Raw genomic sequence first — 25,437 nt, 5'->3', positions numbered from 1 at the left:
CTGTCACTCGATTTTAGCTATCTAACCAACAGGTACGTGCGCTAAGTCTATTGTTGAGGCTCCCTCTGCAGTCAATGAACTGAGGGATAAATTGCCTGGCAGCTAAAGCAACTTCACCAACCACAGGTGTGGCAGTGTGTCAAAAAACAATTCTTCAGAGGAGTCCCAGCCAAACAGCTTAAGGTTTTTAGGTCAAGAGCAACTTCTTCAGAAGACTAACAGCTGCCCACTGCAGGGCAGTGCTCACAGACAGAGTGGTTAACAAGCTGCTGCTAGCTTCTGCATTTTGTGCAACTTTTGTGCAACTCTAAAGTGCAGTCGTGGAAAATACTGCAGCAGTGTAATCTCAAAGTTGCAAAAGAATAGGAATTAAACAGAAAGTTAGCACTATAGCTTTGGCATGAAAGATGGAGGAAAAAAAGAGTTTGCCTTGTTCCTGTGCCTGTGCAATTGTCTAATTATAGCTGAAAGATCATAAATGTCCTCAAATTGTGAATTCTGCTGAGAAACAGTAGATACAGTCCTAGTCACAAGGAAAAGTACAGATTCTCTGTCTCATCTCTCATCATACTCCCTGAATTATCATGACAGCTTCAACTAAAAAGATGACTCAGGCTCCATTTGCTTCCAAAGAGTGTTTACCACCACTGTTATTTAGATTGAAAGCAGAAAGACATATCTGTATCAAGATGGAGAGTTCAAAAATCAAAAGCAGCTGGATGATCTAAAGTTTACCTCAGTATAAATTTCAGCATTAAAAAACTAGGTATTGCTCAAGAGCTGGTCAAGTTTTCACGACTCCTTTATATCAACCACATTTTAGGTAAAGAAGAAATCTTTCTTCAGTAACTGAGGTGCTGGTATCTCCACTGTTGGGATATCTTTATCTTACTTCCTGTCATTATTCAATATAACATATATTCAGAGAACAGAAATGGCATGAACTATTTAAAGAATACCTCAATGAATGGCACTAGTGTCACATAGGCAGAAACATCTTGAAAAAGATTTTTTCTTGTTAATAACTTTCCATGTATTGAACAGAAAACTGACACTAAATCTGGTTGATCTGAATGTCTAGAGAACATTTCCTCACAAAATGTAAGACCAGTATCACATTCATACTAAAGGTAGAGTAGAAAATGAATTTTGCTTTTACCACAAAACTGCCTTCACTGAGATTTAAGAAATGTTTTAGAGTTTCAGTTTCTGAGAGAGAAGACAGCCTGTCCAAAAGACCATGAAGTCAGACTTCCACAGATGAATCTTCAAAATCATCTACTCCTCCTTTTTAGTACCTTGGGTTTTCCACAGAAAATATGGTGACCAGAGAAGACAAACCTAAATAACGGGATGCTGGGTAGCTATTTAATCAATACCCACAAGCAAAAGGCAAACTATGAAACAGCTGACAACACTTGATTAAGTAGTCTGTCTTCCTCACAAAACACCTTTTTTGAACTTCTGATGACAGCATTTCAAAACAAGTCTAGTATTTTCAAACAGATTTTACACCATATTTACACCTTTTAATATCAACAGCAAAAAGCTGTGCTCAGGCTATGCCACAGTGAAATCTCAAACAAATCAAACTCTCTTCTCAACCTCTAAAATTTTCTTCAATTTTCCTGTCAATTCATGATCTTGGCAGACTCCACCATGCTGTTCTATGTTTCATGACTATTAATTTTAAGAACAAAACTTGCATTATGAAATCCCATACAACCTTGTGGTACATACCTGTTGTTCCTTCTCCTTTTCTTGATTTCCCATGTCCAAAATCATAAATTGGAACAACAGTTATGTCATATGTAGTTCGGGGCTTAAGTCGCTTTAACACTATGCTTGTAGCAGGAGCATTTACTCTTCCAAACATTTGTCTTCCTCCACTGCGTGGCCGGTAGTTCACACGATAAGACAAGACTTTCCCGGGTGAAGGCTGCCATGTAACTCTCATTGTATTTTCTGTCTCATTGTCTACTGTCACAGTCCTGGCATTTGGTGACACTTTTCGGTGTAAAAACATGGATACATTTTTAGTTTATCATATCCGATATATTCAAATGCATGACTACAAAAGTAGTTCTGCTGTAGTAAAACATAAAATTGCCTTCTTTAAAATTGCAGGTTTTGATTGTGGGGAAGACACAGGGGAATCTCACAGGCCATTGTTAATTATTTTTAACTGTATTGGACTAAAGAAACAGCAGTGTGCTTTTCACTACTGAGACAAAAAAGGGGGAAGTATAAATCACATGATGACACAGCATAATTGGAAGTTTTATTTAGTCACACTTTTCAGTAATCCACTAAATATTGGATTCAGCACTCTCAAATGAAAGTGATGAAGTCATTTATTTTCATGAACACAATGTCCTATAGTGCTCAGATTTTCTAAGTTTTGACTTTACAGGTCTGATAAGGTACTGGTGAATACCCAAACAGCTGGCTGTTGAACTCCATACAAACTATCCTGCAAATAGAGATGAGTGACTTTCCAAACACTTGGAAAATCACTCATCACAACACAGTGTATGTGCTGAAATAAGCCCATGAACTAATAAAGCATTTTCTCGACAAATTGCAGCATTCAGCTTCTAAGAGATATTTTCCAGACTGTACAAATGGTATAAATAATCCCAAGTGAACTGACAGATATGCAATGTTGGCTGTCAGCCAAAATAAGCCATCTAGGTTTTGGCAAAGCTGAACCTTCTTGGCATGGTGGAAGCGGTCAGTACTTCATCGCACAGTAAGGTAGGCGTTGTAGTTCTTAGGAACTGACAATTTTTAATTGTGTGTGTACCATAAAGATACAATATTAATCTCAGGTCTGGGGCTGTTGATAGGCCTTATAGCAAGTTACCTCAGTCAGCACACAGAGAGTCAGCACAAGTGACATGGCTACACTGCCTACTTAACCTGGAAAAGCTAGGACAGCTAGTGCTGTGCTTGACCAAAGAAGGAAACCGTGGGATGGCAGTCTGCTTTGACTCTGGGGAGTCAGCTCTTACTAACAGCAGCAATCACTACTCTTACAAAACCTTAAGAACAACTGCACTGGGTCAAGGACAAAGGTTAACATAGTTCAGCATCCTGTCTCCAACAGTAGTCAAAACAGATGCTTAGGACAGAGCACAAGAACATGTAAACACACATGATGCTTCCCCAAAGCTCTCCCTCAGGTTTTTTCTTCACATGGCCCCTTTAGGCAAACAACAGAAATGTCAAGCCTGATCCAGAGCATCCCTTCATTCATTCTAACTCCTTTACTTTCCAGTTCTTGCTATAAAGCAACAAGCCATCCCTGATCTCTGTGTTTTTTCACTTTGCCTACATTTCAGGAGAGTCTTGAGCCTGCTTTGACAAATACAAATAATAATGTTTGGCAAATAAGAAAAAGAAGAGCCCCAGAAGGGTAAATAACAAATATCAAAATCACACAGTGAGCCTCAGTTTGAGGACTGTGATGACTGGAAGGGCAATAGCTTGGAAAGGAAACTCATTGATTCTGTGGGAATTTACCCCATTTTTCCTCCTTGCTCTATCCATATTTCCTCCACCTGATTTTCAGCAGTCACACCAAACCTATGAAAGGCTAACTTCAGAGTAATATGCAGACAAAATCATATCTTAACTTGGAAGTAATTCTTGCTGAATCCAAACCTTTATGACATAGATGAGATTTTGTGGATTTTTTAATGGTCCAGCAAAATGCCAGAACTGACTGAGCTGAGGTGGCATTTTGGTTTGGGAAAACTTTTCACAAAAAAAAAAAAAAAGAAACAAAACAAAAAGAAAGTTGAGGATAGTAAAGGTCCATTTTCTTTAAAAAAAATTATAATTTCATCAATAGCAGAATGTTACAAATGGTGGTAATGTACTACACTTACCATCAGTGAAAGCCTCTCCTTCTACTGGGTCTCCTTCTCCACTGCTGTAGGCTGCATATACTGAAACCCTGTATTTAGTCTCAGGCTCCAAGCCTTCTATCACAGCATCCACTGTATTTCCAGGGACTCTCTTCTCTCCCATGGTATCATCATAAAGTGATTTCCATATTATCCTATAATGGTTAACTGTTCCTGGAGCTGGTGTCCATGATAACCCAACTGTAGTGTCAGTTATATCTGTAGTAACCAAATTACGTGGTGAACCGCGTTCTGCAAGAAAGAAAACAGCAAATTGTCTCTTAAATACAAATGGAAAAAGTTAGGAAAGTACAAATGTGAAAGTCACATAATCTTAAGAGCTAAACCAAACTTTTCCCATCAATATTATTTTCAATAACATACAATTGTAGTTCCAAGAGAAAATAGATGAATGTTTCAACAGAATGCTTAAAGCTAACTTTAGACTGTACATGATCCTATCCTTACCATGTAAGATACTTAGCAGTCATGCTTTAGAATATGCAAAATAAAAATGGCAGTATTCAAAGAGTTGGATTGAAACCAGCATTTAAATGTGGTGCAGCTCACTTAGGTAAGTTTTAATTCTCAAAAAAAAAGATTTTATTTCATTCATTCATCTTCATTGTTATGTGTGTAACTTTTTTTCTAGGGTTAAATAATGGAGACTTTTACGGAATTACAGAATCACAGAATCTGCTGAGTTGGAAGAGACCCAAAAGGATCACCAAGTCCAACTCCCAGCCCTGCACAGCACCATTCCCATGAGTCACGCTATGTGCCTGAGAGCATTGTCCAAACACTTCTTGAACTCTGTCAGGCTGGTGCTGTGACCACTTCCCTGGGGAACCTGTTCCAGTGCCCAAACACCCCCTGGATGAAGAACCTTTTCCTGATATCCAACCTAAACCTCCCCTGACACAACTTCAGGCCACTTCCTTGGTCCTGTCACTGGTTACCACAGAAAAGAGATCAGTGTCTGCCCCTTTCTTCCCTCTCATATTCAAATTTCCATAAACCAGGACCCTCAGTGGGTGCCTTTCCATGGCACTGCTTTCCAGCATCTCATTCCCTGCTCTGTACATACATCCAGGGCTGCCCCATCCCAGATGCAGAATCTGGCACTTTCCTTTATTAAACTTCATATGATTGGTGATTTCCCAGTCCTCTAATCAGTCAGAGTCCTTTCTCTGACAACTTTATTTTCTTATTTATTAGTACTAGTATCTTCCAGAGTCCCACTTACCAGATCAGCTATTTAATTTTATGTTCACAACTAATTTGCAGTGTGTTTACATCATGCCACGCTTACTGTAGAAAACACTCTCCATCTTTCTATTCATAAAATCTGTACCTCCTTCCTCCCTGTAGTTTGTTTCAGCCAGCATGGAACAAAGGAAGCAGCTCATTAGTCTGTGAAATCCAGTTGTCAGCCAGATATGTGAGTCTCACCTAACACACCAGAGTAATTCCTCTGCTTAAAAGTGAAACTCATTGGTCTAAAGCAGTGCAGTGAAAGGAATGCCTCTGTTTAACATTTAATGTACATTTATAACATATGTTCAATTTTCCTGTTGCAATGGCTTGCTTTTGATGGCAGGAAAGGAGCACTAACTGGTGGGTTTAGTGCAACAGCCTCACCATAGCAAAATCTGCAAAAGGGCTCTATGAAACCAGATCCACAGAGACAAAGGAGCATTCAATTCTTTGGTGTGTATTCTCTGTGGGATTTCTCACTGTACAGGATATTCCTGAGAAACTCCTGCTTAGCAAGAGGACTTAAACACTTGAGGTGGCCTCATGGCATCACAGTTAAGTTTTACCCTCACTGATAAAAATATATCCCTATACTAATCCATAGCAGCCCCAGGACCAGTACCAAAATTCTTTGAACACAGAGGAATTCAATACTTATCCAATTTCCACTACTTAGTCTCATTGCAAGAACAGACCTCACCACATTCAGAAGGCTGAAGCAGTTTCAGGCTGAGCAACAAGTTGCTCAGAGTGATATGCTGAGTTTTTACTTTTCATATTCATTCGTCTTTTACTTCCACCAAAATCTGCAACATTTCCAAACACAATCCCACTGGAGCAGACAAGATTATCTGTAGAAAGTTTTGGTTTAGAAACATCTCATTGCCAGTGCAACTTCATTAAAAGTGAGTCAACTAATCCCACTTGGCTTAATGATGAATAGAAATTAACATCAACCTATCAAAGATTCACCAGCTACGCAGAGTACAGAATCAGAGGGTACCACAACATTCATGAAGATGACTCTCAAATATAGCTAACAGAACACGTGTTGTGGGGGGTTTCTGATTTTAATTCAGTCTTAGGGCCATTCCATCAGGCTTTTCTGGAGACAGTTCTTTTTCCATCCTAACTCTGCATCAGTTCTTACAGTTGTACCCTTCAAACTGATTTTTAGCCTTACAAAGTAAATTACCACAATTTATGGCACCTTCTCTTCAAAAAAAAAAGGTTAAGATACAGAGGGTTTGGTAAAGTTCACTTATCATTTCACAACAGTGATTGCATATACTGAAAAAGTTATAGTGAAAAGGCCTGATTCAGCTCATGCTTCACGAAGTCTCACCAAATTCAGTGACTGCATTAAATGAAAGCCAGGGCAGAATCTTAACTCCAAATAACAATTTTCCTGGAAGCCTGAAGAAAAGATTTGCCTTCAAAAGTAAATTACACCAATTTTTCTGTCTGCTCTTAAGCTCCTACTCTCAAATCTTGGCTTTTTCATACAATAAAAAAAATACTAAAGCAATCCAAATGGAAAAAATATGGAAAACCTAACTTGATAGAATGCACAGATGTCTCACAAAAAACCCCTTTCTTTCCATATTTTAATGTAATATAAATATACAAGTCACTTTATTTTGGCTACTTTAAATCATGGCTCTGCCACAACATGATTTCAGTATTAAAGTATCTGCTACCACAGCACAATTTTTTGCAAGTCTACCCTTGGATACTACAGCTAATGATATATGTTGGAAATACTGCTAAAATAACTTCTTATTTAAAACCCTTATTGATTAAGTCATTATTGAGGTCATTAAATAACAGAGGAAAATAATTTGTTTGGAATGGACTATAATGAACAGCATTTACTGTAATGTTTTAGTTCTGAAAGAAATATTCTTTGGAACTAAATGTCTTTTTTATAAGGCAAGGTAAAAGAGGGAAAAGGAACTGGGATTTTTACCAAACCACTAGAACTAGATGGAAAATTTTTACTTCAAATAGTTGGAAACTGCTGACAAGACAACTTACCTACTAAGGGAAATTAGACTTTTTATATGTTACACTGCAACTGAGAACATTTCTTTAACATAACACACTAACTTGATTTGCACCTCACATGTGAGGTGGAAGTTCACTCACAGCTTTTTTCTGCTTCACTTGATCTCCCACAAGTGGGGTTTTTTTTATTTATTATTCGGGGAACAGCTATGTTTAAGATGCAGCCCAACTGTATGTCTTAAACTATTAAGACTCCATGAAATATTATCAAAGCTGCTACACTCAGAGTCAAGAAACACATTTATGCTCCACAATAACACTGGTATAAATGTGGTCACTAGCAAATATACAATGAGACCTATGAAATATTCTTCCCTTGGATTAAAACAAAATACCTAGGTAACTTGCTTACATTTCATATACACACAAAAATCTACAACTGTAACATCTGAACACTCATTTTTCTCCTTTGGTCAATGTGTTCAGAAATGCTTATTGAGCATCCACTTTTTGTCTGCTTGTTTAAACAGGATGGATAAGGAGCATGAAGACAATGCACATCATAAGAAGGAAAAGTGCTGGCTGGCTGGGTTGCAAGTATCAAAAGACTCCAGCTTTTTCTTGACTTGAAATTGAATCTAATGTATGTTCATCACTTCATACATCGGCAAACAAGGATGGAGTTGGATTTTTAAAATTATTCCGTAACAGTCATGAGGTCCTATGATGCTCTGGAGCACCAAACCAGCTGGTGTAAGCACAGCTGTAAGCCATAGTGAGTGCATACGCAGGAAAACAAAGTGCTTGCATGGACAGGTCAAACCCCTGCCTGGGAGAGCAAGCAAGTCACCAGCGTCAGGCTGTCAGATCCACTTTGACAGTTTTTAGCTCAGAGAACTTTTCACTCCCTACAGTCCCTTGTACATCTCTATCGCTTAGAGCAGACACACTCTCAAAAATTCACTTCATGACTTTCAGTCAGGTGCTTTTATACCCTCTTCTGGACTTCTGAAATGTCCAGTTTCCATATTAAGTTTTTCCACTGTAGTGTGCCAGAGACACAATATGATATTAAAGCAGTTTCCCTCTGTCCACTTGGCTTACTTTCCATAGCTCTCCAGCAATCACTGTTGTTATTGAACACAAGACTGAATCAGCTAAAATTAAAATGTTGACATTCATAAAAATCAAATGTCCTTATTCAAATGGCCTTTCCCCTCAGAGACATTTACACAATTCCAGCTCATCTCTGTGGGATTTTTACATGCAATTTGGGCCCAAAGTTTAAACAGCTTTCTGTATGTATTTTTTAAAGCCAGGTTTCAAAATCAATCTGCAGTGGTAAATTTTGTGCAAAGCCATGTTTCATTTAAGTTAAACATAGGATTTCTGTAAGCCAGCATCCTAAAATGTCAGAATCAACTAAATAAGCCTTCACTTGCAGTGGCATATACCAAAATGTTCTGGCCTGAGTCCTGCCTTGTTTACAATAGGCAAAAATCAGGAGTATCCCATTGTGTCAGCAGGATACAGCCAAGGATCCAAGTGTATGCATCAGATGAGATGACAGCAGAATCACTTCAGTGTTACTCTAATGGTCAAACTCTCCTCAGCATTGGAGGAAGCAGTCACTTGGGTGGGCCGATATCCCTCCCTCCAAGCCATAAAGTGGTTAGAAACCAGCCCTCAGGCAAGTAGAGAGGGGATGTGGGCATGGTACGGGGGATAGCCAAAGACTTACTACGCAGAGGCATCCTCACATGTCCCCATTAGAGCAGATTTCTTCTCTTCTGCAGAAAGGCAAGAAGATGCCAACCAGGAGACTTCTAACCTAAAACAGGGGGACTTTGGCCAGAGAACTCCTGAGTCCCTGATCTAGGATAATGCCAATAGGTGTTCACATTCAGTCCCTTTAATATTCCATCTGTGTTTTCCAAGTTATTCAGTTAACACTGTGTAGAAATATCTTCTTATTATTCACTCTACCTTCCCTCTTGGGTCTTTTTTCTGATACATATTTCATTTCCTAGATAAAACTAAGATAATTTTCCACAGATTACCAAGTCAGTTTCAAATGTCACACTCAAAAATCTTGGAATGTATAATTTTAAAAACGCATGATACAGCATTAAATCTCCTGAGGACACTGAGTCCTTGTTTCTGTCAGGATGGAAGCAGCACTACGCAGTCTGACCATTACGTAAAGTCGCTGTGATATGCTAAAAACCTCATTGTAAGAAAATGTCATTTGAATTTGTATTATTCTGCCTGTAGGAGGTCATTCATTTCTAAAGCATTCTTATGTTACTACAGAAACAGCGAAAAGGAATCATTTATTTACCAAAGTACTGCTATCCATTTTCTGACCAAAAAAGAGCCCACCTCCAAAATCCCCAAACCTAAACTATAAGAAACATATACATCAGAAAATCACTTCAAACTGAAAATGACACAGTCATGACAACTTTTTTTTCATATATTGCTTTAGTACAGCTTAATTCTCTCAACACAAATAGCTACTCCTCAAACAGGATGGAAGGTTTGGGCCCTGTATCACCGAAACAAAGATTCTCTTCCTAAAGCAGAAGACACAATGACATAATTATCTCTCAGATTTATCTCCTGAATGTAATACAATATGCCTCTTTTTGCTTATTCTATAAAGCACAAAGATAAGAAACAAAATGGGCTGACACCTCTGCTAATGGAGACCAGCAACCTCATATATGTCAAAATAACTTTGTCCTTTTTTACCAACAGTGTGTCTAGCCTAGGATCTTCACTGAAATAAATGGAAATACTTGGAAATTTCTCGCTGCAAGCAAGATGGAAATCTGATCACTGAATATTTTTTCTAAAAAAAAGTAAAAATAAACCACCCTTTTTTCTAAATTTCTCTGAAATTCGTATTTAAAAGTGTAATGACTTCCCTGATTACAGTTACTCAAATATTCTTAAAACTTTTCTGAAAACCATATAGCTGCCAGCAAAAGGACACATAAACCAGATCTTCTGCTTTCAAGCTTTTTGGACATTTATTAGGATTAAGCATTTCTGTATAGATTGCTTAATCTAGCAATGAATTTGTTATTCTTTAAAACAACTGCAAATTATGAAAGTTAATCTGTTTAGCAGCTAATGTACAGTATGTTCTTTTCATCTGACAGCATGCATTTGGGCAGAAAATCAAACTCTTGCCAGACTTAAAACCACTTCTCTTATTAAAAAACAGATTAGAAAAACAGTAGCTCTCACAAACTGCTCGCTGTCTGCTGCATTTAGACTCACCGCCCTCTCCGTGTTTCTCACTGTACTTTATTTCTGGTGTATGATGTCTTGGATAAAGATCATATGATCCCAAGAAATATCGAAAGCCAAATGGTTTGTTTGGCGTGTTTGGAGATGAGAGAAAGACTTTTCCCTAAGACATTCCATGGGTGTTTCTTGCTTGTTCTTCAAACTGTTATTACATAACATCAAATATAACAATTAGTGTAAATTTGTTTAGTTTCCCCAGCTGTCACAAGCCCTGTTCCACTGCAAGGCAAATGGCAGCCTGCACTGATTTAATTTACTTCAGCAGTTTCAACAACTTTGTGTGAGCTGAGGAGAATCATAGCCAAAAAAGTATGTCTGAGGAAAATTTTTCCATGGCACCTTTATAGAAGTGCTCCAACCAAAGCTGCCCAGTGATGGATCGCCATGCACTTTTGAAAGTGAGAGAATAAAAGTGGAGAGTTTTCTACAGCACATATTTTGCACATGCAGTTATATTTAAAGCAGTATGAAATATAAAGCTCCAGAATTTTCACCTCTGGATGGTACTTTATAACTGTAGACAAAATCAGCCAGTGACTGAAAGAGGTCATATAAAAGATGAGAATGCTGTAAGTTTCCTAAAATCTGGATTACTGAAGAAGGAAAGCACACTCCTTCAAGAAAGGGGCAAATACGTTGTTTCCCTTTTCCTGCTCCAAAAACACCAAAAAAGAGAAATAAATCCATTCTCTCTGAATAACCATTACCTGGTAATGGAACAGCGCTCTCAGAAATGAGTCATTTTCTGATTACTCATTTGCTAAACTCTCTACACTTTGTTGTCTATGAACAGTTCGTAAAATGTTGATCCTCTGGCATGTGTTTATCTTTGGGCTGGACCAGAGAGCTATGCAAACAGTTTATAAAAGAGATTATCTACAGTTACTTGGGGGAATATTTGCCATCTCTGTTTTATGCAGAGAAACAATAAGGGCAAGCGTATGCTTAGCAAAAAGAAAAACACAAGGAGAAACTGAGATTACCCAGATGGTAAATGATATCAAGTACACAGAATGATTTCTGCGTTTCTGTGGATTAATTTTCCTGCAAATCCTGAAACAAGCAAGTGACTTCAAACTGAAAAATTACCATGCAGAGCAAAGAAGAGGAAGAGGGGGCAAATTGTAACTGCTCCAAAATACTTTGGAGATAACAAACATAACTGAAGGGCCTTCAATGAATGCCTGGGCAGACATGTCTGTGTAGATCAGGTTAGAGGGGTCTAAAACTTCCTCAGGTTTTTTCCTCTCGTCTGAAGGATACTCTTGTCTTAGAGTAACTGCCCATGTGGATTCTCCTACTACATGCAGAACAAATTAAATCATTACTGAAAGCAGGAAGAATGTTTGCCTACATTCTTAATCACAGGAGACCATTTAGTTGTTCAGTAAAATTCCATAAACATCTGAGAGTTTGGATTTTTCATTTCCTGCAACTTGACTATAAGATAGTTGGAGAAGGTCCTGTATCCAGCTCCTCTTTTCTCACTTTCCTATTAGTGCTGAAATGTTCTCTACACCCAAACTGATTCCTCTTAGGCTACATATCAATTCCATGAACTAGCAACTATCCCAGTTTGAAAGGCAATCTCAAGCCTAGTTCCTGATATGATGAGCAACTATGGCACCACTGACTGAATAGGTTTGGTGAGAATTCATACGGTGAAGACATCAAGTAAGCCCCATAGGGATTCCTGATACAGGAAAATACTTAAGTGCTCAGCCTTTCTGGGTTGTTGGCAATGAAAAACACACACCAAACTATTTTGTTTCTCAGACACCATGGCTCATGGAAAAACTAACTGAAATACTAAACACTTTTTTATGCTTCCTTAGCTTTTTTGTCATTACTGTTGATAAGTTTATTTCTCCAGAAGTTAAGACCTGTCATATTTCCAGCCTCAGTCAGACAAGTTATTTCAGCTACTCATTACACAGTGAAGTATTCACTTCACTGACCTGTGTAACTTTTCATCCTGGTCCAACCATATTTATTTTAGTTTCACAGCCAGCATGACATCTCTTTTCATGTAGATTTCTATACTGAGCTTTGAAATTTGAATGTTACCTTTCAGTTCCAAAATTGCAACCCTTTTCTTCATAATTGTCTGTGTTCAATGATTTCATTTTATCCTTCAATGAGGTAAGAGGAGACCATTTGTTTTATATGCTACAATGAATATTCTGAAATCCTTTCGTACTATTAGTCAGAGAGTCTTTTAAAATATCTACCACTATGTACAAAGAGTCCTGGCTAAATTCAAGTACTTTTATTGCCCCATAAAACTTCAGATATGCTGATTACTGAAATACATGGTAGATGTTCCATGAGGAAATATGATGAATTAGACTTTTGATGCCATGCAAAAAGAAATTTGTATTTTGTTCTTTCCCTTTGATCACCCTGTAAGGACTGACATCTCTATGATGCTCTTAGTAACAGTTTATCTAACCAAGAAAATTTAAGAGACAGTTTTAATATGAAGAGTAATGTTTTCTGAAGAGCACCCTGATAGGATTTTCAGATCCATCTGAATCTTCAAAGAATTTACACTTGAGACATAAAGTTATACATGTCAAAATGGTAAATAATTTTTAATTTGGTTTCCTCCCAGCTGAAGAGCTGAATAAAAAGTCATTCAGTTGAGTGGTAGGATGCTCCTTTATTCATATTTATCCTGAGAAAAAATCTGTCACAGAATTTTTAAAGCAATGTTTTAATTCAGTTGCTTAGAGCAAAATTTCTTACAGGAATGCTTCTGTGACCTTTTAAGTCCAACACTCATTTTAAGCTTTGTCTGGTTGTGTATAAGCCTATTCCTAAGACAGAGGCAAATATTCTTTTAAATTATTTGGCACTTTAACCAATATTGAGAATGTTTTTCTTCTTATTAAAAATTTAGCAATGCAGAAAGTCCAAATAAGAATCAGACCCCTCAAGAGGGATACAGGGCAGGGAGCACTGAAAGGACAAGTCAGTCTATACCTGAGACTGAATTCTGTTTTTCTGATGATTTTGTCAGTTTTCTGATGATTTTGTCAAATTTCTGATGATTATCTGAATCTTTTGTATTCTACTGTATTTCATTCACTGCTCTCTCTAGGATGTGTTTTAACTGAAGCTCTAGGCAGTGCCCTAAAAGACTTTTCTTTTGCTCAAGTTTTATGTTAGGATAAAAAGCTAAGCTTACTTTATGAATTTGAAACAAACTTGATCTCTCCACATCTCAATGTTAATAAAGGAGCTCTTCTAAGTTTACTGCAAATATAGTCAATGAAAATGTTTCCACCCAATGTAAACAGTTAACTTGGTCAACCCTTTACTAAAATTTGAGGTATGTCCCTAAGGAAGTGAAGAATTCAGTCTGTTTAATAGTGAGACAGAGGCCTCTCTAGATTTGCAAAGGAAGCCTGAGGCATTCCTCTATCCACTGATAGCACAGAGAAAAATGATGCAGGGCTGTCAGGTTCCTACATCAACTTGGGATCCAGTCTGTTTTTGCTCTGAGAGTGAAATTTGCATTCCTGGATAGACAGTGGCTCATGTTCAGTGGAAAGAATAAAGGAGACTCTTGCCCAGTATACTCCGCTGTTTTGGGAACCTGCTGGGGTGTGGAGATGAATTCAAACCCTCCCACACAGGGCAAAGTCTACATTTTCACCCTCCCTCTTCCTTCCAAAAAAGTCTTAGACCTAGGAAGTGGCAGCACCACCACCAACAGGGAAGTTCATTAGGTCCTGATCATCTCTGGCTTTTCTGGAGGATATGGGCAGAATATTGATACCTGATCTCATTTACCTGGATCTCAGCAATGTTCTAGGCAGGAGACAGGCTCTTTTCTCCTACAAAAGGAGCCTTTTGGACTTTGCATGGGTAGAGAAAGCAAGGAAGTTAGGAAACTTTCAGTATGATATGCAAGGTGCCTGATTCTCTGATGGCTGCATCCTGTCTCAGTGTAAGCAGGTCTTAGGTAGTGGGACAAGCAGGCATTTGGTGTCTAGAGCTCTCACTTACTCCTTGTATAGTCAGTGGACACAGAAATGCTCATTTGAAGGAAAAATGAGATCTCAGATGGACTATCTGCCTACTGGAAATATTTGCCTTTCTTCATCAACTGCAGAAGAATCCTAGAGAATCCATGCTGCAAATGGCAGTGTTCAAACAAGTGCCTAAATTTTAGTAGGAAGAATTCAGCACATTGGTGAATCATTGGAACTGATTTTTTCAATATTTTATTTTACATTTTCCTATTTAAAATAGGTTTTCTGGATTGTTTCCCAACCTATGTCATAAACAAAAAGCTAAATTTATGGAGAAACTGAGAATCAAGTATATTCCTACTGTAACTTGATTAGCAACAATGGACAAGTCTTAATTCCACATAATTCACCCATAAGATGTTTTCAAGTGTGGTGCCTACACAGCTATAGTACCAGATTTCAGCAGTACATCCCTGGCCAGAGTCACCTTCCTTTCAAGGCCTACGAGGCAGCTTTCCCTATCCTCTGACAGATGACACTGAGAATGCTCACAGAGAATTAGTCTGGAAAATTCTCTGCTCAAAGTCAGAGAAAGAGCAGCCTCCCCTCCTTGTAAGAAAATCTTTGGGTCTGACTTATGCTTTTGCCAGCATTCTGCTTATGCTCAGCTCCAGGCTCTTAGTTAGAAGTGGGATTTGACCCATTATCTGTAGGCCTAAGACTATGTGTTTTTTCTCTGATGCAAAAATGGCCCCTGAACATCTTTCAGTCTCAGTACTGTAGAAATGCTGCAAATTTTCAAATGGATGAGATACTTTAACCTCATTAATTAATCCTGTTACATTAAGAACAATATGCCACTAAAACTACTTGGAAGATGATGATTAGACAAAATATTTAATGGAGGCTGGTGTGGAAGTACAGTCAGTTTTGGCTGGTGTTTCTGGCAGTAGCTTTTTCAAGAGACACAGAGTCCCCTCCACAACCAGTGATTTAACCCACTTTTTTCTTTGAGAACAGTAGGTTTGGAAAGCCCATATAAAGTAGGAGAGTGTCTTTATGTCTATTTTTCATTCACATATTTACTTCTACAGAAAACTTGGGAAGACACTTTAAGACACCATAAACACCAGTCAGACAATGAATGACTGCACAAAAACAATAAATAATTACCTTCAAGTGTTTCTCCCTCTCCGGAAAGGGCGTCTCCTGCTCCAGAGGCATACAAGGCAGACACAGTCAGTGTATACCTAGTGGCTTGGTCCAAGCCTTTCAGCACTTTAGAGGTGGTGTCACCTTTCACAGTCACTTCCTTAGTTTCACCTCCTGTGACTGGAGTGTACGTTATAAAGTACTGCTGCACCTTGCCAGGAGCAGCACTCCAAGACAGCTTCATTGTTGATGTCGTAGCATCAGAAACTCTCAAATTTCTTGGATTTCCTCGGACTGCACATGTCAAAAGATTTTGGAAACAAGTTGAAGCAAGCCTAATTTCTTGGTTTATCTGTTAGGTTACCACTACATAGGGTTTTATGCTAAAAAATAATTCCTCAGTATGCTGCACCAATGCTGCTACAGTGTACCCTTAGTGTAATCAGGACTGTACAATCCTATCCCCACCCTCCTTAGGTAAAAATGCCCAATAAAATCAACTTAATTTTTTTTCCCTGTTAAAGCAGGCTCAGTCCTGGAGCACTTATACATACTAGCACCTAAGGATATGCTCAGATTCAACAAAGATCCATGTTGAAGTCACTGTCTTCAGAATCAAGTCAAAGATGACAAATGATATGTGAAATTAACGTGTTTTGGTTTACTAAAGAGGTCTTTTTGATGGTAACTTTCATGGGCCAGTGAAATTTCAACAATGATCAGGACATTCGTACTCTCTGTACTCTCTGGATTTAGTTAAATAAGGCACGATACATGTTAAAGGATCATGCATTTTCACATACGTTAAATCTACAGTGATAACTTGAGAAAATGAAATGTTTCATCAATTCCTTGCTAAACATTCAGCACAAAGTGCAAGCAGGGTCCGAATTTGCTCAAAAGGTATATAAGGTATATAATTTATATCATTGACCATATGAAGAATCATGGGGACAATTAATTAAAACATTCGAGTAGATTCTTTGCCCAATTTACCTTGCCATATCAGGTTCAAGATACTGTATTTTAAAATTAAATATTGCAATTTTGATAAATTCTATTGTCTCAAGTTATCTCTTAGCTAGGCTTGGGCAATGTTATAACTGTGTTCATCTAGGATGATACATATGGACTGTATGGTTTATTCTCTTTTCAGTATGAATATGTCAACATGCAGCAAGTTTTTCTCATGCTTACTGTGTTAACAGCATTGATCATGTACCTTCATCAGTTTTTGCATATCCATTCAATGAATTCCCAGGCCCAGACTGATACTCAGGAATAACAGACACTTCATATCTTGTATCTTGGATCAAATTCTGCAGAGTAGTTGATCTATCATTTGCTGAGACAGTCACTTGTCTCCTTTCTCCTCCAGTAAGTGGTCTATAAACAAGCCTGTACCGTAGGACATTTCCTGGAGCTGGAGTCCAACCAACTACAAAGCTATCAGTAGTTTCATCTGTTATCCTTAAGTTTCGAGGAGCACCTTTAACTACAAAGAATATACACATGTCAGTTGTAAATATTTGCCTTTAGTGAAGCAGTATCCACAGCAAAACCAAGCCAACCATTCTGTTAGCTCATCCAGTTTTACCAAAACTGCTTATATTGCCCTCCCATTGCTTTAGGATACACACACCTTTAGTCATTTCTGAAAATTTAGGGTCAGAGTTACATTCAGCAGTGGAACAAAGTTGTCCCCAAAAGTACATTCATCCCAGTTTATACAACTGCTTCTGAAACTTAAGACAGTCTGACTGTGTTTAGCGGTAACAGTAGAACTGAACTGTGTAAAGAAACATTTGGGCATAGTGAGGAAACTTCTTAACAAAACAAATAGTATCATTTTCCTTGCTGTGGCCATTTGCTTCTGCACCACTTCCATTTACAGGTGTTTGTCAGATACACCTGACTACATACAGGCAGCTATCCTATTTGAAAGAACAAACAAAGAAAAACAAAAAAAAACCCCACCAAACCAATTCTATTTCTTTGACTATTTCAAACCAAAAATATATTCATTGCAATATGAGTTGCATCTAATGTTTAAAGAAGGTTTCTGAATTTAGTCTCTAACTCAAAGAAATAGTTTTTTATCCTAGAAACTAAAGAAAAACTGTGGTGAATTCTTTAACCTAGCCTGGTCCTTGAAAAAAGACACAGCAGTTCAGATGAACTCAGTGGGCACATGACGCAAGACTTGACTCTTCCAACAGACATAAAGATCTGCTGTACTACACACTGCTTGGCAATATGTAGCATTGTCACTTAGGGAAAAAAAGTTCTGGTTTTTTGTTGTTGACTATCTATATTCCATAAGTATTGTTCTTCAAAGTTAAGAGTGAAGTAACTAATCCTAGTTTTAAAAAAAGAAACTTGCTTTCTGTTAATCAGAAACACAATACTCAACTTCAAATCCTTTAAAAGCCTGAAACCAAAGTTAATTGCCAAGAAAGCCATCTGGCTCAAACTGTTAGCTAGATCTGCATGGAGAGCTGCTGATGTTTACGTGACCGTAGAAGAACTCTGTCTTCTCAGACGTGCTGGGATATCATCAGATCACAATGTTAACAATTATTTAAGGTAGTATCAGTTACAAATGGGAAGATAGATTATTTTTATTAAAGCTTTTTCTTCTGTCCCTTACGCATACAAGCTCCATGTTCTATCAGCCAAGAGTTTTTCTGTTTTCCTAAGGGAAAATTATGTGTGGCCAAAATATTCTGACTGGTACAGTCATGGAAATGTGCACACTGACAATGAAACCTGTATCTTCCAAACTTAACATCCAAGCTAAGCTATTTTATAAGTGTTTATTTCTATCAGTCTTAAGAGGAAAGAGCAATTAACAAATCTTCATGCTGTTTCTTTTGCTCCCTTGGAACCATTTATGTCACCAAAGGTCACAAATGACAGCATGGAATAATGAAAAAAAGTAGATCGATATTTTTAAAAGCATGATTTAGAGTAGACTGAGTATTCAACTACTGGAATAGAAAATCAAATCTACTGTCATGCTGTTCTTTTCAATCAGGAGAAATGCATTATGGCAACTCCATCATGAAAAATTAAAGCTACCATGCTTAAATTTACAGCCATTGATCACATAAAACACATATTGACATCAATGGCAGTTTTGAATCAGTTATTGGATCAGACCAAGGAATTTCTGATAAAAAACCCAGTTAACCAAAACTCAAGCTCCTTTAAGCCTATTGTATGTAAACCAAAACTTCTGATAGTGTTAAATTATATGTAGACATAGCAAATTGCTATAATTATTAAATAGAGTAGAATAGAACAGAAGAGCTCAGTTGGAAAGGATCTACAATTTTCATCTAGTTCAACTTGAGTCTATATTGACAATAATTCATGCCACCGAATTTAATATTGAGAACACACTACTTCATTTGAAAGGAGGCCACTGCAGAAACACAGCATCCATCCAATGTTCAGGAAAAATAAAGTCCAATCTTAGCAGCTTAATGGTTGCATATAATTGGAATTTTAAATCTTTACTGAATGCATTGAGATACAATAATGTTTATTCTCATCCTGCATGGCAGTACAGCTTCTCAGCCTTATTTGGCTGTTCTTCATTTCCTCATTTACCCATCCTCCAGCTAAGCAAATTCTTATTTGAACATATGACTCCCTTGTGTCTGAGAATAATGAGAATCCTACCTTCTAAGGTGGTTTCCTCTCCATCCAAGGGAGGGCCATCACCATCTTCATATTCAGAAATCACACTGACTGTGTAAGTAGTTTCAGGTAGTAAGTTGGTGAGAACTGAGCTAGTACTTGAAGCTGGCACTGAAACAATGAATTCATCTCCACCGACTGCTACTTTATATTTAATGAGATAGGACAAAACCTCTGATCCTGCTGGAGACCAGCTCACTTTGAAACTCTCTGATGTTATGTCAGAAAAGACCATGTTCTTTGCAGGTACATAAGCTGTATGGAAATAAAAATGCACATGTGAGGCATACTTGCCAGATATGTTAAACACAAAATTTCTAAAATAAATAATAAATGTTCCTCAATAATTTGATTTATTGTAATTGAATAGATATTTCGTTGCATGTGCACAGTATCTGTTTTCTATATGTGCTTATATCTATCAAATTTCAAGAAGATCATATCTAGGTTGCCTAAAATCTTTCAACAGTGAATAGAAGCACCAACTCTAGATCAAATGAAAATGGTCCATCTAGAAAAAAATGTGTTTATGAAAACTTAATTTAGAATCTGATGATCAAGTTGGGTTTCCTATTTCATATGTCCGATGAACAGCAATAACATAACGTTCTCAATGAAAACTAAAAATTGTTGTGATTTTTTTCAGATCTAGATTAGAAGTAAGACAAAATAAAAACCAGTATTTTTTCAGGAATGAGGTCAAAGGGGAAACAAGGCATTTTACATGAGGCACAAACACAAATCTGACATCCCGGGCTTGTTTTTGGTTGGCCTAGTCAGCCTAACAGTGGGGATCTTAAAACTGTTTGAGCCCTCTAAAACAAAGGCTGCTTTACTGGTTTGTTCCTCAAAGCTATCCTGAAACAAAAGAATTAGTTTTAAAGACAGTGGGGCTTTCAACACTGGGGATCCTTCAATGTTAGTGTCCTACTAAACATAGGTAGGGACACTGTGGATCCAATTAATCATAAGTAACTTTATCTGACTAAAAGCTGGCCATTTAGAAATCTTTTGAATGTTAAACATTATCTATGCTGGCCTAATTTGGATGCATGTGAAGACTTTCATGTGCTACTTCATTTCAGTCTTTGCAGTTAGATTGCAATCACTACCACCTAGCATCTGCTGTCTCAAGCTGTCTTGCCTAAGCCCGTTTCAGAGGGCCATTAATTTTACCCTAAAAATTAATTAAATTGCCCTCTAGAGTGCTGGAATTACTTTGTTGCCTTTGAACACCTAAAAGACAAGCTTAGACTTGTCATCTCATTTTGTAGAGCTAAAAAAAGAATGTCCTGGTAACTTTTTTACCCAAGACATTGAGTGCAAAAGCAGAGCCTATCCACTAAGGTCATTCCAATAGACACGCATTTTATTAGCTTTTTAGATACCTAGCAGAGTTGGGGGAAAAAAATTCTCCAATAGTTTTTTCATTTCCATTTATCCACTAATTTCAACTGTTGCTTTTAATATGTTTGAAAATGAGCAGCAAATTCCCAGTTATTAAAATTGTCATTTGTTTATGGCCAATTTCATCAAAATAAATTCTTTAGTTAACTATAAGCACAAAACTGGTTCAGATCCTTTTGTCATTACATTTTCTGCATTCCTGTAAGTAATAGCAGTTACTTACATTTTCTCCTTATAGCAGCCAGTTCCTGCTCAATTCGTAGGCAGACAGATTGTGTAAGTTCAAACGATATTCTTTGAAAAGCATCAAAATCTTCCACTGTGTAAACATGGGTTTCCGCAGGAGGTGATGCAATTGCTTCCAACTCTGTACGCACTGCATCCTTCACACCAACTGCAAATATTTCTACATCTGCATCCCTAAGCTTTATTGCAGGTTCTTTAAAAGCATCTGACGATTTTCCATCAGTGATAAGAATCATGACTCTCGGCACATTTGGTCTTGATCCTTTGCTGGTAACAAATACTTTCTCCCTCACATACGTCATTGCTTTGCCTGTGTTGGTAGATCCACCTCTGTAGGGGAAGGTGTTAATAGCCTGAATTATGTCTTCCACTCTGTTGTATCTGTTCAAAGAAAACTCCATATGGGGATCTCTGCTATACTGGACAAGACTTATCTGTACTTTTCGAGGTGATATCTCAAAGCTTTTAACTAACACTTCCAAAAAGGCTCTTACTTTTACAAAATTGGCAATACCAATGCTGTAGGAACCATCCACTAAAAACACAACATCAGCTTTTACATCCACACCACGTGAGCATTCTGCAAAGAAAAAGAATAACCATTGTAAACAGATTTTCAATAACCACATAGCATTACAATCACATCTGTAGTTCATGTATTACACAACTGCTTATAAACATAACAAACTATGCTAAGCAAAGCTTTTTCTCAAAAATAATAAAGGTATGATATTAAAACATGCATCAGAGATTTCATCAATGAAAAGCTACAATTTGAAAATAAGGTAGTGTCTCCAAACTCACCCACTTGAACTTTTACTTGTTGTGTTTTTTCCATTATCGTTATTGGCTCACTGGGGGTCAGTCCTTTCATTGCATAAACATTAATTTGATATTCTGTGTCTGGAGAGAGATCTTTAACATTCAGAGCAGTAGTCTGAGGGCCCACACTCAGTACATGTTGTTTTCCCCCAGCTATCATTGGAATGAACTGCAGACGATAGCCAGTTATTTGGCTTGTGGATGGATCCCAAGTGATTCTAACAGACTTTGAGGAGATCTGAGTGGCCACCAGATTTGAAGGAGGCTCCACCACTGAAAGAAATCAAAAGCAAACCCAGAATATTAGTTACAATTATAAACATATTTTCTTAAGAGGTTTTTTTTCTGGAATAAGTTTCGTTATCTTTGCTTGATCTTTAATAAAAATCACTTTTTGGGGCTTTTTAAAGCATAAATAAACAGAAATGAATTACAGGACAGTCCAAATGAGACATCAGTGAGAGAGCAAAAATATGAACAATGCATTTATGGTCCCCTAGGTATAGCAGAAGTTCCAGGAGAAATGCTGCCCTGCTCTAAAACTGCTTCAACCAAAAGTGAAAGCTACACTCACAGAAACACAGTAGAAAGTGTGAAAAATGCAGAGTACTAGGACAGCAGAGTCATCTCTACTGCCATTTTTGTCAAAGAATAACTAGTTACTTAAAACCTTACAGGGCCAGAAAGCCTCAGTGATCCAGCTTCATGTCTTTGTTTTCCCCACATTCTTCAGTTTTCATGCTTTGGTTCTTAATCTATTACATATTCTGACCCTTCACCAAGCAGGTTTTTTCCTTTTAATACATTTTTCCACTGAAGTGATGCATGTGTCCAAACTCACTCTGATAACTGCATATCACTGTGCTGCCTTTGAAACAATGGAATAATGGAGCTATTCCAAATCTACATCACATACTCTGTTATCCTGCATTTAAAGACACAAAACTGAGACCAGTTTTCCACACTTGCTAAGTGAGGCAATGGATCAAACTCTAGAAATAAAGCAAAGGAAGTAGGGATAGCCTCTTCAGTAGACATTGGAATAAACTGAAGCTATAAATACATTTTAATAAAGTGTCTCACCTTCTTCTCCACTAACCAGTTCACCTAGTTGTTCATCAACACCAGAGCACACTTGCAAGATAATTTCATTCTGTATATCCACAATTCCATCAAAATTAGCCACATTGAACACATGCTTCAGTGAAGGCTGAGATGCAATTAATTTGAGTTCCTTTGCATCTGCTGCTTTGATACCTAGAAGTTGCAATAGACAGGACTGTGTTAAGTAGCCATAAAATACAGACACCTGTGAATGTATTCATGGAGTATCAAAACATCCTGGGGTAAAGCTGAGTTTAAATTAGTTCTGCCTTCTGTCAGGATCAATAATCAAACTACAAAATAATGATTAATGCAATGAGGTGGCAGATGCACTTTTCAACCAGGGAAAATAATGTGGTTAAGTGAAGAATGAGGCCAAGGTTGAAACTATGCTAGTCAGTCATATTAATCTCCATTAGGAACTACGTAATTACTATCAAATTAACACAACTGGTACGTTCCACTCTGGAGGGCAAAAATGACCCATTTCAAGGCATACACATGAAGAAGGGGCACAGTGAAATTCTTCGAACACACAGTCTGCGAAGCCTATAAATTAACGTTTTATGAAAGTTAATCTCTCAATCATTAGAAAAACTCAACATACCCAAGGAAAAAACTTCAACTCCTATGTTGCGAAGCTCTCTTGCAGGAATTTCTACATCATCTTGAGCTTTTCCATCAGTAATGACAATTGCTACTTTGGGAAAGCCTTTTCTTGCTCCAGCAGACTCAGTGAAGGTGTTTTGAACAAGGTAATCAATAGCCTCACCTAAAACCAACATCACAAGTTGTGTTTTATTAGACTTGCACAAACTAGGATTTAAAGCAAATTTGAACTATGACATGAAATGCTCAATAAACATCTATGAGGGAAATCTGTACCTGTCATTGTGTTGCCACCTTTGTAAGGTATCCTTTTAATTGCATCAATAAGATCACTTCTTCTGAAGTACTGATTTAAATTGAACTCTGTTCTTGTATCTGAACTGTACTGAACAACTCCAACTCTCGTCTTTTCTTCCCCAATGTCAAAAGCTGATACAAGGGCAACCATGAAGTCCAGAATATATCCAAAGTTATTTCTTCCTACACTCCATGAACCATCTACCAGGAAAACTAAATCTGTCATTGCACTTATGGAGCATTCTGGAACACAACAGGGAAAAAAAGAAAACCAACTCTATTAGCAAATGAGCAATTGCATTCTTACAAATCAGAGAGAAATGTCTAATGGAAACTTAGTAGGTAAAAGCCAAAGCAAACAGATATTTAAAAGATTGATCTTATCTGGGATATCGTGCTTGGGGAAACATTATGCACCTAAGAACACCCGTATGGGTTTTCTAACGGCCATTATCAAAAGGGAACTGCTTTGAGACACCTCTCATGCTAATCCACAAGATCTGTTATGCCACAAAAGATGAAAACACCCATATAAGTCTTTTTACAATGATTTGATGTTACAGAAAAAATTTGTTACCACTCGTGCCTTGCATCTTTATTTCCCGATTATAGCTGCACAGGCTCTTCTGCAAAGCCTTTTATCCACAGCACAACACTTTTCGTAAATAGGACCAAGACACTCATGGACTTGCTCAGGTTAGTTGCATGAAATCCCTAGTTTCAGTACCAACTTTGCACCTTAATCTTTCAATGCAGCTAATAAATTCCTTCTATCCCAGTCCCTAAACAAGTGTTCTTAGCTCTGCACAACTTTACAGGCTAAATTTTTGGTAGGTAACACAGAAACGCAGTTTAACTTTGTGGGGTGCTAGAGCTAGATTTCAGGTAAGATAAATGTCAGATAAGTTGAAAGGCAAAACACCTTACTTTGTAATTGAGCCTCAATGTTCTTTTCCTCTGGTATCCCTGGGCCGCCTGTCTGAACTATACAAAGCACAACATAGACAGAATTAATGGAGGAAATAGGGTTAAATTTTTAAACATCAGAGGAAAGCACATATGCAATTAGAGACACACATCTGACAAGCCTCAGAACATGAAAACATAAATTCAGGTTGTGAATATATCACCTGTACTTACAGATTTGACAACACAGTATTCAGGGTGACACAAAATACAGAAAATGTAAATATCTAAGAATCCTCTGTATTTGTACTTCTTGTACAGTCATTTCCTGAAAATTAACTGCAACATGCCTGGAAGAAATACCAATATTACCCCTCTCTAACACCTAGGGGAATTAATAATTAGTAATTTTCCCATGGTTCTCTGTGAAGCCTGAGACATGAGACAAAACATGTCACAGAAGAGTCTGCTGTGCATTTTTATTTAATTAAATTTATTTTATGCTTTTTAAATTATTAATACAAATTATTAAAGCTCAAATTCAATATTTTAGTGTGCATTGAGGTATATTGTGTCACATTTTATTATTATTTGATGAATATAATTTGCTTTCTCACACAGGATGCCAGTCCAATTCATTTGTTACTGAGGTCAGTGATGATCTTCCCCTTGACTTCAGCAGATGCAATTTATAGGAAGTAGATATAACTCAAAAA

At 37.5% G+C, this 25,437-nt stretch overlaps 1 protein-coding gene across 4 annotated transcripts in view; it reads right to left on the bottom strand.

Annotated features, from left to right (window-relative positions):
* The window catches only part of COL12A1 (collagen type XII alpha 1 chain), a 100,927-nt gene that overhangs the window by 63,151 nt on the left and 12,339 nt on the right, over positions 1-25,437 (bottom strand). For 3 of the 4 annotated variants that reach the window (XM_017731072.1, XM_017731073.1, XM_008631243.2), the window contains exons 5-15: positions 24,743-24,799; positions 23,795-24,058; positions 23,517-23,681; positions 22,889-23,062; positions 21,788-22,078; positions 20,961-21,563; positions 19,313-19,585; positions 16,848-17,120; positions 15,647-15,919; positions 3,894-4,163; positions 1,741-2,007 (exon numbers count right to left, since the gene is read on the bottom strand). The exons of the other annotated variant lie outside the window; for it this stretch is intronic. In XM_017731072.1, coding sequence (XP_017586561.1) covers positions 1,741-2,007; positions 3,894-4,163; positions 15,647-15,919; positions 16,848-17,120; positions 19,313-19,585; positions 20,961-21,563; positions 21,788-22,078; positions 22,889-23,062; positions 23,517-23,681; positions 23,795-24,058; positions 24,743-24,799 — 2,910 coding nt within the window. The remainder of the gene's footprint in view (positions 1-1,740; positions 2,008-3,893; positions 4,164-15,646; positions 15,920-16,847; positions 17,121-19,312; positions 19,586-20,960; positions 21,564-21,787; positions 22,079-22,888; positions 23,063-23,516; positions 23,682-23,794; positions 24,059-24,742; positions 24,800-25,437) is intronic. 4 annotated transcript variants of the gene reach the window in all.

The sequence above is a fragment of the Corvus brachyrhynchos genome, unplaced genomic scaffold (assembly GCF_000691975.1).
Source record: "Corvus brachyrhynchos isolate BGI_N302 unplaced genomic scaffold, ASM69197v1 scaffold234, whole genome shotgun sequence".
In the NCBI taxonomy this organism is placed as follows: domain Eukaryota; kingdom Metazoa; phylum Chordata; class Aves; order Passeriformes; family Corvidae; genus Corvus; species Corvus brachyrhynchos.
This window is presented reverse-complemented; position numbering and strand designations above follow the sequence as displayed.